The sequence below is a fragment of the Lepisosteus oculatus genome, chromosome 11, assembly GCF_040954835.1.
Source record: "Lepisosteus oculatus isolate fLepOcu1 chromosome 11, fLepOcu1.hap2, whole genome shotgun sequence".
Lineage (NCBI taxonomy): Eukaryota > Metazoa > Chordata > Actinopteri > Semionotiformes > Lepisosteidae > Lepisosteus > Lepisosteus oculatus.
The window spans coordinates 36,188,448-36,201,939 of record NC_090706.1 but is presented as its reverse complement, the minus strand read 5'-3'; the positions used below and the strand labels follow the sequence as shown (position 1 = coordinate 36,201,939).

The 13,492-nt window shown below is 38.6% G+C and overlaps 1 protein-coding gene across 1 annotated transcript in view; it reads left to right on the top strand.

Moving 5' to 3' along the window:
• The window catches only part of fat2 (FAT atypical cadherin 2), a 57,928-nt gene that overhangs the window by 17,871 nt on the left and 26,565 nt on the right, over positions 1–13,492 (top strand). The window contains exons 7-12 of the mRNA XM_015349847.2: positions 2,971–3,110; positions 4,536–4,811; positions 5,377–5,587; positions 6,776–10,828; positions 12,103–12,299; positions 13,226–13,379. Coding sequence (XP_015205333.2) covers positions 2,971–3,110; positions 4,536–4,811; positions 5,377–5,587; positions 6,776–10,828; positions 12,103–12,299; positions 13,226–13,379 — 5,031 coding nt within the window. The remainder of the gene's footprint in view (positions 1–2,970; positions 3,111–4,535; positions 4,812–5,376; positions 5,588–6,775; positions 10,829–12,102; positions 12,300–13,225; positions 13,380–13,492) is intronic.

Here is a 13,492-nt window from a genome sequence, read left to right as displayed (position 1 = left end):
TATTATTAACAATTTTACTAATAATTCATAAGATTGTTCTCCTTCTCTCTTTTGAAAAAAGACACTGATATGTTTACCAATGTGTGGCTCCAGCACTAATTATACTGTTTTACTTTTTGTGAAAAATACATTTGAAGGACATATATTAAATATTCTAAGAGAGAATAAGAAATCTAAGATAGCGTAAGAAGAGATGCTTAGATTTGTAAGTATGATTTTATATATTTCATCCAATTAACCAACATTTCCTGAATTGATATACTTCATACAGGTATATAGAGATACCAGGTTTATTTTTCAAAATTGTAGCTCTCTATTTAAAAAATACATTTTTGCAATAATTCCCTTTTTTCCGAAAGCCTGAGACATGGCCAAGAAAAAAAGCAAAATAAATTGATCAACTTTATCTTGCCATTCTCATTCTGAACAAGAACATACATTTTTTCATTAGGAAATGCAAATCAATCTCCACCTTCTAAATGTAGAAAGGTTTGCAAACTACAAGGGCCTGCTGGATTAATGCCTGAGATGCCTTTTCAGCCAGAGGGTATGACTTCTGTCAAATGAGAGCCTCAACATGTATGATCTGATAAGCCAGCATGGTACACAGGGGGCCCTGTGTTGATGGAACTGCCATCGTTCACTTAATGCTTGAAACTTGGGTGGTGTTTGTGGTTGGTTATTTAATGATCTGCCGGTGCTTGTCAAACAACAGGGTGGGGGAGAGATTTACTGGTGCAATCACCATCGCCCTCAAACTAAACTCTCAATTGTCCATTGAGTGCTGCAGCTCAGGAACTCTCCCTGCTGTTGTTCTGTTGTTTGTTGTAACCCCTGGTTAGCACCAGGAATTTTGTGTGAATGTGGAAAGTCGTGAAGGGTCCAGGTTTGTCACTACCGTGTACTGAAGTGTCTAAATAGCACAAATCCATTTGTCTAGGAACTAGACGGGAGGAATACTGCCTTTGTAAATATTACAGTTAATATTTCATAAACTAAAAAAAAAAACATTCTTTCTATCTGAAAAACAGAAATGTAACCTAAATACATATTTAAATAAAAGTATTATCTGTTTCATGAAAATACATCATAATTTATAGTGTTCTTGATCTCCTTTTTAAAGTAACTTAAATTATTGGTACTGCAGTACACTTTTGCTTATATAAACTTATTCCATGTTCCAGTTTTTTTTAAAATGCTTATGTGTCTTTAAAATGTAATTGACTAATTACTAATTGGCTAGTAAACATAACTCTGATAAGCACAGACAAGAATTTGCTGAAAAAAAAGAAGTAGATGGTTTTGTACATGTATTCTTTGAGCTGTAGTGTTTAAAAACTTCTCTGCAAGTTTTCTAATCTGAGATCGAAGAGGCTTTGGCACAACCTAAGCATTGAGCAACTGTATGTTTGAGCAATGGAGATAATAGCTTGACTTTAACCTGTTTGGCTGTAGGAAGGTTGACCATACGTTGACCATTGGAATCCCGCCACCCCCCAGCTTAGTGGAAGGAGCTGCTGAAAGGGCTGAGATGGGGTTGGGGGAAGAGAGACAAAGTATGCTGGGAAGGGAGGGTTTTTTGTTTGTCGTCAATACCTATAGTAACCTGCAATAGTCTGTCATTTCAATAAGTAATGTGTATCCTGCTTCAGTAATGAAGAAGATCAAATTCTGTGATTTGATGAGAAACTACTACAAGTAATTTCAGTGTTACTTTCGTCATAAGGTGATCAGAAATATTTCCACTTTTACCTTACATTAAAAAAAAAAATCAGTTTCTGATTTTTCTTTAGTTTATATATTCCAGTTTGGTTTCGCCATAGCAGTCAGTAACAAGGGCCCTTTAAAGCTAAACTGCTGAGTCTTCGAGAGCTGTATTTCTTAATAAACACCATCTGGGGGAGCAAGCACGACATCAGCCCCATAGGGAGCAACGTCTGTTCGAATGACTGTGCGGCCAAATGTTTCCTCTCAAACTATTGTGTGTTCATGTGGCTTATTTTCAAGCTGGGAGTCGTTTTGCTGTGACCTTGTATATTTCATTAACATATGTAGGGCAAGTAGTAATGAAGGATGCTTCATTGAATTGGTATTGACAGCTTATTTGTGCCTTGTGCTTTAGTGCAGATACAGGTGGGCAATCTTACATTCAATAAAGGCAGAAGTAATACAGATTTGATTATACAAACAGTACTACTACATAGGATACCTGTTCATGTACAGTAAATCACATTCTGTTCAGATGACATGCCTCAGATTCTCACATAGGACAGGGAGCGCTTTGACGCTAATTAGGTTAAAATTAGTAACAATAAAGGTGTTTCGCAACCTATTTATGTGCCATGCAGTAGTTATAGACATCTCTTTTTTCTGTAACCTAAGCTGATATTTTAATAGTATTTCAGTAGTTTCCTAGACCCAATTTTCAAGAAATTCAGTCTCTGGGGTTTAAGCCTCCAGTTCTGGTGTCCTTTCCCCTTGACTTTCTTGCTCGGATTCAAGTGAGTTAGAACTGTGAATATACTGTAATTTGTGAGACTGGTTTCAAGCCCTTCTCGTCCCTGTCAAGTGCTCTCTGGTATTTGAGCCATTAAGAAAACCTTCCAGCAAGTGAAGGTAAACAATTTAGTTTGTAGTACTTTAGTAAACAGGCGTTCATAAAGCAGAAACGATTTAAAAATCTCAAAAGCATAACCAGCAAAGGTAGAAGAAAGTCCCCTTTTGTAACTATCCCCTTTCCTGCTTTTATTTTCTTAATTCCTTTTCTTTGGTTGTCAAAATATTTCTTGTTACTTCTCCAACCTTCACAAAGCGTGCGCCGAGCATTCTTGTGGGTCTCGCTACATCCCGAGCCGCTGAGACTTGCGAATTGCCTGCTGACAGCTGTGCTGCCAGTGGCTGCAAGAGCTCAGGGGAAGTGAGAAATCTGTCATAAGGGCCACGGCTTTCAACACAATCCATGTTTTGTAGGTGGTGACAGCGAAAAGGAGTTTGACATAGAGAAAAACAGCGGGAGCATTGTTATTGCCAGACCATTGGATGCGGGAAAGAGGTCAAACTACAACCTGACTGTGAGAGTCACAGATGGAACCCAATCTATCAAAACACAGGTAACATCACCTCATTTGTACACCTGCGGTTGTATGTCTTTGTGTGCACGCATTCAGGGACATGTACATTTATGACAATTTTTTAAATAAGAAAACAAACCATGTAACTGAAAATCCTGTAATCTCATGGCCTGCATTTTTGTCAGTGATTTTATTAAACCGTACTTCAGACACCTGGAGTTCGTTGGAAGTTTGGTTTGTGCCAGCTTCAGAAAATAAGCAAGGATACAGATCAGCATACTATACATGCTTTCAGCGCCTTATGCTCTTCCATCTAGAAAAAGCCAGATTTCATATCCCAAGAAGATAATCGATTGTGTTTTCTTTTATTTGAATGAATTTTGCGTTACATGGCTTGTATGACATGAACAAAAAATATTTTTATGGTAAATCAAACATTTGTGTAAGTTCCGAATCCTGTATGTTGTATATGACAGCATTTAAATAATACACTTGATAGCCACTGTATTTAGATTACATATATATTTATGGGCAGCACAGCGATTAACATTGCTTGTCCACAGCACTGGGGCCCTGGGTTCATTTCCTGGAGTGCTATCTTTATGGAGATTGTATGTTTTCCCCGTGTTCACAATGGGTTTACTCTGGATGCTCTGGTTTCCTCCCACAGTCCAGAGACACACTGGTAAATTAATGAAAATTGTCCCTGACATGAGTGTGTGTGTGTCTGTGTGTGTCCTGTGATGAACTGGTGTCCCATCCAGTGTGTATCCTGCCTTGCGCCTGTTGCTTGCTGGGATAGGCTCCAGGTCACTGTGACTCTTAATTGGAAAAGTGGTTACTGAAAGTGATGTGATGTGACTTATTTTTATGTTTTAATTTATACAGTATTTCACATATACTAAATAACACTGGAAATACTATCTCTAATGAAACTCTTTTAATTGCATATTACATGACAACAAAGTACATTCTGTATACTAAAACTGTGAGATGTGACACTACTAGGTTCTGTGTTTTTGAGACGATGGACAAAACTGAGGTACCTGGAGAAGCCCTGTGTGAACGTCACATAGAAAGGCGTGCCCAGACTGAAAATCAGATCCAGGACTCTAAAACTGTAAGACAGAAATGCTCAGCATGGGTCCACCAAGTTGTCCCAAAAGAACTAGGGCTATTTAAAAAGTCAAGCATTCAAGGATATGCAAAAGTCAGTTCTTATGGACAATTTCAGCATTACATCCATTGGATCAAAAATAATATTTTTAGTGTGGTTGATTGTGCACGACACTCTGTTAAGTGTATGTCCTAATTTATTTTCTGTTTACTCCCCCCTTTAACTGTAGTTACTGTGTTAAGAGAAAAGATGGTTCTCAGTTGGCCACATTGGAGGCCTGCTGTGGAGGGTTAGAGTTGTAGGCTGCAAAGAAATTACCCTGCTTATTTATTTCATTCTGCTGCCAGGCTTACATCCGTGTGGTGGACATCAACAAGCACAGACCTGAATTTCTCAAGAGCCAGTATGAGGTGAAGGTTCCAGAAGACACTGCCCCTTGGAAAGAGATCCTGCAGCTCAGTGCACAAGATAAGGATGGGAGCAGCAGCTTGGTCTACACCATTCAGAGCAGCATGACCCCAGCCAGTGTCAATTTCTTCAGCCTGAACCCCAACAGCGGGGCTCTCGTTCTGACGGAGAAGCTGGACTTTGAGACTCTGCCTGTTCACACTCTCACTGTGATGGTAGGTCGGCCTTTGGACCTGCTGCCTTTTTTGATATTGTAAAGAATTCTCACATCTCGAAAGTATTAACAGAGAGGACTTACATTTAAAAAAGCAATGAAATGCTTTACCATTAATTGTGTGGTTAAAATATAAATAAACCATTAAAAACATATTGCCATCCATACTATAACATCATTAACCTTTTAATAATAATCAGTTATCACTTATATAGTGCTTTTCTGGGCACTCCACTCAAAGCACTTTACAGTAATGGGGACTCCCCTCCACCACCACAGCATCCGATGTGCAGCATCCTGGATGTGACGGCAGCCATAGTGCCCCAGTATTCTCTCCACACACCAGCTATCAGTGGGGAGGAGAACAGAATGATGAAGCCAATTTAAAGATGGGGATTATTACGAGGCCACGATTGGGAAAGGCTAATTTTACATTCACCTTAGATGTATTAGCTATTTCCTGCGACCATATTTGTGATACTCATACTAAAGAAAAGTCTTTAGGCCTGACTGGATTGGTGCTGCAGGTTAATTGCAACAAAGCTCATTTTTCATTGCTCCTTCAGGTGAGAGATCAGGAGATCCCAGTGAAGCGGAACTTTGTGAAAGTGGTTGTTCACGTGGAAGATTGCAATGACCATGCTCCTGCCTTCATGAGCTCACGATACGAAGGACGTGTCCTCAACATGGCTACAGCTGGGACAGAGGTGTTACAAGTCAAAGCTCTGGATAAAGACAAAGGGAGCAATGCAGAAATCATCTACACGTTTCTCTCCGGTAGATGCAGTGTGAACGTTAACAAATCATTATTCCTGCTGTACAGTTTGTTTTTTCTTTACACCTAAGTATTATTTGAGAGGATTCTTTGAGAGATAGTCAAGCTCATTAATTGGAAAGACAATCATAATAGCTGCAATGAAACATTTGATTGTAGTTTTAAAGAATTAACCCAAGGACAGCACTCAGCATACAATATGCTAAAATGACACTCAGACATCTAATGCAGTTTTGATGACGCAGTTTTTAGACCTAAAAAACTGATTATGTTTGAGTTTTTTTCTAGTATGTCTTAGATTTTTGTTTTTCATGCCTTAAAATACAGGTGGTGAGTTATTTATCTGTATTAGATGTTCATTCTTTAATAATCAATAATAGGAGAACATTTTATATGTTAAAGGTATGGTGCACTACTCCAGTCCTGCAGCAACAGAAGGTTTCTGTTTTGTTTTTCCACCTGAACCCTTAATTACCTAATTAAACTAATTATTTGCTTAACTGGGCATATATCAAACTAATGTATGGTTAATACATTAAGAATAACTGAATTGTTTTGATTGATGCAGTAAGAAATTTGAGGACTCTTGGGTCAATATAATAGGAATATGATAGCCATTTGGATTGTTACATTCTTTCGTTGGCAGATGGACATCTGCATTAAATAACCTATTTTTAAAAAAAACACAATTTGCTTTCCTTGCAAAGTGTATTCATTTAGGTGAACATGAAGATTAGTCAGATATAATAGGATTATATCTGTTTCATCAATGAAAGTGTCGCTCATCCGATTGGATGATGGCAAATAGTCAGCCTGCATCAGTGTGAGAGCTAAAGCATTAATCTCTTCTTCTTTTTTGTATTTGTTTAAACAAAGGTGAAAAGCTTATAGGTATTATAAAGTAATACAATTTTGCTTAACGTAAGTCAATTGAAATGTCCTTCAGAAGGATTCAGTTTTTGAGTCTGACCTGTTAATTCGGCTTTGCTTGGGCTTTTTTCGAAGTCTTTCTTGTATATGTTTTAGAATTTTGTTTTTATGCTTTAAAATATGGGTGGTATCAATTTATTCTTGTAAGTTCTTGAATTGTTTATACTGACTTAACATAAAGACATGGATATATCTGCAGAATGAAGTAAAATAGAATTATATATTTTTTTAAATACATCACGTTTTCTTTTGCTTTCTAGGAAACACTGAGGGTGCTTTTGCTATTGACCCAAAGACTGGAAGAATTACAGTGGCAAAGCCCTTAGATAACCTTCCACAAGAAAACTACCAAATCACAGTGGAAGCCACCGACCAGGGCTTTCCACAACGCAGTGACATCAGCACTGTAGTCATTCACATCAACCTTTCTGTCGAAACCCCACCCAGATTCCTCATCAATGAGTATTTTGCAGAAATTAGTGAAGCAGCACCTGTGGGATCGCCAGTGACTACAGTGTCAGCATCCAGCCCCTCAGGTGTACGATATCAAATTAAAGATGGAGACCCCAATGGGACTTTTCAGATAAACAGTTTCTCAGGAGTGCTTTCCACCCAAAAAGCTTTGGATTTTGAGAAGAATTCTTCTTATCAGCTTGAAATCAGGGGTTCCACACTGTCCGGGACCTTTTCTGACACGATTGTTTTTGTGTATGTGATTGATGAGAATGACAACGCACCCTCTTTTCTCCGGGAAGAGTTCATAGGTCAGATCAGTGAGTCTGCTCACGAGAACAGCATGGTGATGGGTGAGTTAAACACACCTTTAGTCATTCAAGCCACTGATGCTGACAAGGATTCAAATGCTCTTTTGGTTTATCAAATCCTTGAGCCAGAAGTGCAGAAGGTCTTCAGAATTGAACCCAGCATGGGGACTCTCTTCCTGACATCCAGTGTGGATTTTGAAGTTACTTCAGAATTTCAATTCAGTGTGCAAGTACATGACTCTGGGGAACCTCCACTATATGCATCTAAACCATCAAAGGTGACGGTGCGTGTCCTTGACATTAATGACTGTCCCCCCAAATTTTTGAAACAACAATATGAATCTTCTCTCATATTACCTGCTTTTCAAGGGATGGAAGTTATAAAAGTGTTGGTAAGCGATGCCGATTCAGATGTTATATACAGCATCAATGAAGGCAATGTTAACAATGCTTTTGCTATTCATCCTAGCAGTGGCCTCATCACAGTGAACAATGCTTCCAACCTCAGACAGAACTATCAGCTTTTTGTAAAAGCCTCTGATGGACTGTACAAAGACACAGCTCTTATTAAAGTCAACTTCACCAGCATTACAGGGCATGGTCTTGTGTTTCAGAACAAGTTCTACGTGGCCACTGTTTCTGAGAACAGTACATCTGTTAAAACTTTGCTTGTAGTGAGAGCCTCTGGGAGCTATTTGAATGAGCCTTTGATCTACTCAGTTTCAAACTCAGATGGGATGTTTTCAGTCATCCCAACTTCTGGGGTTCTGGAAACAACAGGCATTCCCTTCGATAGGGAGAGGCAAGACGTATATGATGTGGCTGTTGAGGTCAGGGATACCAGAGATCCTCCCAGGAGAGCCCTCACCTATGTGAAGGTGTATGTAGATGATATCAATGATAACGCACCAGAGTTCTTAAACTTACCTTATGCTGTAACTGTCCAGGATGATGCAGATCCAGGGGATGTGCTGTTTCAGGTCACAGCAACAGACAAAGATCTTGGAGAAAATGGAGCTGTCATGTTCTCTCTTCAAGATGATTTTGACCTCTTCAGAATTGATCCTTATCTTGGGGATGTATCCCTTCAGCGATCCCTTGACTTTGAATCTATGAATAAGTATGTTCTCACAGTAATAGCGAGTGATGTGGGTGACCCAAGCTTGACATCTGAAGCAGAGCTTATTGTTCAAGTGAGAAACAGGTCCAATCCAATATTTCAGAAGCTTCATTACCTATTGAATATTCCTGAAAACATTTCCCCTTTCACAACAATCTTGCATGTACAAGCTAGGAATCCTGAAGGTTATCGTCTGATTTACAATCTAGTAGAAGAAAATGCTTCAAAAAACTTTCATATTGACTTTAAAACTGGTGTTCTAAGTGTCACCGACTTTTTGGATTACGAGGCCCAAACTAAACACACTTTTACCGTTAGGGCCACAGATTCAGTGACAGGGACTTACTCTGAAGCTAAAGTTGATATTGAAATTGAAGATATTAATGATAACCCTCCACTGTTCCAGCAGAAGACTTACACAGCTCATGTGTCAGAGGGATCACCTATTGGCACTTCAGTAATACAGGTTTCTGCCACCGATAAGGACTCAGGAAAGAATAAAGCAATATTATATCAAATAGTGGAGACAGGTCAAAATGATAACACTTTCTTCAGTGTTGATGCTCTTACTGGGCTTGTAGTAACAACACATGAACTGGATTATGAAGCCACTCAACAATTTCATTTAAAAATCAGGGCTATAGATAATGGAGTGCCTCCACTGAGCAGTGAAGCTTTCATTGTTGTAAACGTTTCGGATGTCAATGATAACCCTCCAGCATTTAACCAAGCCCAATATGATGCTGCTCTAAATGAAATGGCTATGTGTGGCCATATCGTAATCAAGGTCCAAGCTTCTGATCCTGATAGCATAAATGCCGACAATCTAGAGTACATGATACTATCAGGCAACAATGACCGGCATTTCGCCATCAATCATTCCTCAGGTATTATCTCATTTTCCAATGTTTGCAAGAGAAGCTTAGATCCTTTTTACAACCTCACAATTGCTGTGTCAGATGGAGTATTCAAAAGAACAGCACCAGTTAACATCAACATGATGAATATTAACAAGCACAGCCCACACTTTGAGCAAAATATCTATGAAGCTGAGCTAGCTGAGAATGCTGAAGCTGGGACGCAGGTTATTAGACTAGCTGCTATAGACCCTGATGATGGGCCTTACGGTAGTGTTGACTACACAATTATTAACAAGCTGGCTGATGAAAAATTTTCAATAGACAAGAATGGTCAGATAGTGACTACTCAGGCCCTCGACAGGGAAAACCCAACCCAGAGAGTCATTGCTATCAAGGTTATGGCCAAAGATGGAGGAGGAAAAGTTGCCTTTTGTACTGTTAAAATCATACTGACTGATGAGAATGACAATGCTCCCCAGTTCAAAGCCTCAGAATATCAGGTCTCAATTCAGTCCTCTTTGAGCAAAGGCTCTCCTGTCATTCAGATTATGGCTTATGATGCAGATGAAGGCAAGAACGCCGATGTCACTTACACTGTTGATGAAGCAGAGGAAGTCACTGAGGATATTATTGAAATTAATCCTTTCACTGGAGTTATCAGTGTCAAAGAAAGTCTCGTTGGCCTGGAAAATAAGATTTTTAATTTCAAAGTCAAAGCTCGAGATGGGGGTTCTCCTTACTACAACTCCAGTGTGCCTGTCCAACTTAATGTTGTTCCCTCTGAAGTGACTTTGCCACAGTTTTCTGAGCCTCTTTACACCTTTTCAGCATCAGAAGATATACCTGTTGGTTCAGAGGTTGGGACAATAAAGGCAGATGCTGATATCCCTCTAATATATAGTTTGGTGGAAGGCAACACTGTGGAAAGTAATAAAGAAAGAGTCTTTGCTGTGGACAGTGATAGTGGGACACTTCTAGTGCAGAAGAGTATTGACCACGAGAAAACCAATTGGTACCAAATTGATGTCATGGCACAATGTAATCATAATGGAACTGATGTTGCTTCAATAGTGTCTGTGAGTATCCAGGTCCAGGATGTAAATGATAACAGTCCTGTGTTTGAAGCTGACCCTTACAGAGCTTTTCTCACAGAAAATATGCCTGCTGGAACCACTGTCATTCAGGTGACGGCCATTGATCCGGACACTGACACAAACGGACAAGTTTCCTATAGGCTGGAGTCTGAATCTGACAGCATCAACGATGTCTTTATGATTGATAATGAAAGTGGGTGGATCACCACCTTGAAAGAAACTGACTGTGAAACCAACGGTTTCTACGTGTTCCATGTTGTTGCTACGGATCATGGAGGGAAGGTCAAACTGTCCTCTTCGGCCCTGGTGAACGTGACCATTACGGATGAGAATGACAGCCCGCCAGTGTTCACTGAAGAGGTGTACCAAGGATCTGTTGTTGAAAACAGCCCTCCTGGGGAAGACATTACTACAGTGAGCACTACAGATGCAGATGTATCAGAGGCCAACAGACAGGTTACATGTTACATAACAGGTAAGTTTCCTTTTTGATATTTTCTTTAGATTTATGAAAAATCAAAAACAAGAGGCAATAAGCAAAACACTACAAGAAAATACAAGAAAAGAATAACTGTCATTGGCCTCAACCCTGGATTTATTAATCAAGCCATCATATTGGAAAGTTATAGGGAACATACCAGCATTTTTTCAGGTATACTTTACTAATTAATTTGGTTCATATGCAAAGTGCATATATCAGCAACTTAACTGATTAATGAAGTTCTGTGCAAATCACATGTTCATATGTTATGTACTAAGATCTAATGGTAACAATCTTTATGAGTTTTATGGTAGCACATTTGCAAAAAATGGGTTAAAATGTACAGGAAAGAGGTCCATAACAGTTTAAAATGGCCAACAACTGGACCTTAACATCATTAAGATTAAGAAACACTACTAAAACGAGTGAAATAATTTTGGTGATGTTTTGTTGGGAAATGTAATAGAGGCCCTACTGGTTAACCTTAAGATCATTGCAAATTGACATGACACAGAGCAGTCAGAGTCAAGTAGAGTATAAATCACAGTTCTTACATAAAACAGCTCTGCCCCTGTGCTTAAAGTTGGAATAACTGAGGAAAACCTAACCTCTCCATTTAGTTTTCAGACTGTGAGATGTATTTCTCAGAATAAAAATCTGTTCCCCATGTTTAATCTCATTGATTGACATCTTCATTAACACTTAAAAGCGAATAATCGTTATACCTAGAATATATTTATCAAGATGGTATCATTTTAATTAGTTAACATACAGTATATTTGTTTAGGTTATTTTAAAGAGGATATAAACTACTGTATGCAGGATATAAACTACTGTATAACATAATCATTTTCTAACCCTCATTATCCAGTATAGGGTCGCTGGAAACCAGAGCCTATCCTGGCAAACAAAGGGTACAAGGCAGGATACACCATGGATGGGATGTCAGTCCATCACAGGGCACACACAGATAGAAACACACACACATTCACTCCCGCCAGGTTTTACAGAATTAAATTAACATACCTGCATGTCTGTTGGAGGAAACCAGAGCACCCAGTGCAAACCCATATGAACACGGAGAAAACGTACAATTTCACACAGATAGCACCCCAGGAATTAAACCCAAGGCCCCAGTAGTAGGAGGCTGCAATGTTTACCAGTGTGCCACCATGAAGCCCAGGTGACGACATGCTGTGCTCAATATTCTGAAAGTGAATTCAGAAACAACTAATGAATCCCAATCGGTCCTCTCTGTTTGTGTCCAGATGGGGACCCCCTGGGACAGTTTTCTATGGAGCAAAATGGACAAGAATGGAAGGTGAAGCTAAAGGACACAGTTGACAGAGAAGTGAAAGAAAAATATACACTGAAGATCACAGCAACGGATGGAAGGTTTCAGGCCTTTTCCACAGTAGAGATTCATGTTCTTGATATCAATGACAACAGCCCTCAGTGTGAACAGGTAACCCACATCTCCATCCAATTCGTGTTCTAAAATATGACTGCTCACATCCAGATTAATGGATTAAATGTTTTTAATTATTCTGCTTTCAATTATTTTGTATAGATTTTTTTCTTTGGTGAGATTATTATTAATATAATAATATATTATATTAATATATTTAAAGTCATGCAATTTCATTACAGTTCTTTGCAAAAGTTCTGTAATTTGCATTTGGATATAAACAAAGTTGCTTAAAATACAAATATATATATTTAAAAGTATTAAAGTAGTACCATACCATGTCCCTTTTATATGTTTAATAACAATTTAGGTTTTGTAAATGTCACTTTGTAGTTTATGTAGTCTCAATGAATCTATTTATACAACAAATATCTATTAGAACTGATTTACTGATTAGAACAATCTGATCTTTGTAAACAGGCAATTAATCATGTTGTAGTCATGCCAGTCAATTCCAAACAGGATATTCTCACTCCATTAACACATCAATTATAGCACATTACACAACACAGAAAAATAAATATTGGAACTGGAACAAAAAAACTCATTGTCTCTGATATTTGCTTTGTTTTAAACAACTTGTTAACTACTACACAGTATGTTCTGTCTTTATGGGGGGGGGGATAAGGAGCTCACCCACTTCAAGTTCTCTCTTCAAAGTAAATTGCTGTTTTTGCTTTTAATCTCCCTTAAATGATTCTAATCCTAAAACTGCACTGACTTTGCATTGGTTTATTTTGTTAAACTGGGAAAGATACATTTCTTTAATCTTTTCAATACACTGTGTTATTGTACAAAAGGGAAATGATTATTAAACTAAATTATCATATTTTTTTAATATTTGTGAGTTCTGAAAGGCTTAATATAAGATAGCTGAGGTATTTGTTTTTAGTAAGTTCTTTGTTCACTCTACTCTGCTGTAGCTGTTGTATACTGAGGTCGTACCAGAGAATTCTCCGTCAAGACTCTTCATACTAAAAGTTTCAGCGAAGGATCCAGACCTTGGTACCAATGGACAAGTTGTTTTTACTCTTCACGGTCCCAGCGCAGAAAAGTTCCATCTCGACCCCCTGACCGGTGAGACAAGGCTTTCATTTTGAGTTGCTACGTACCGCCTTCCATTCTCCGAAAAGTGATAAGATAGCATCTGTCTTCCTGCAAATTTGTGTTGGAGTGCACAGATAATGCTA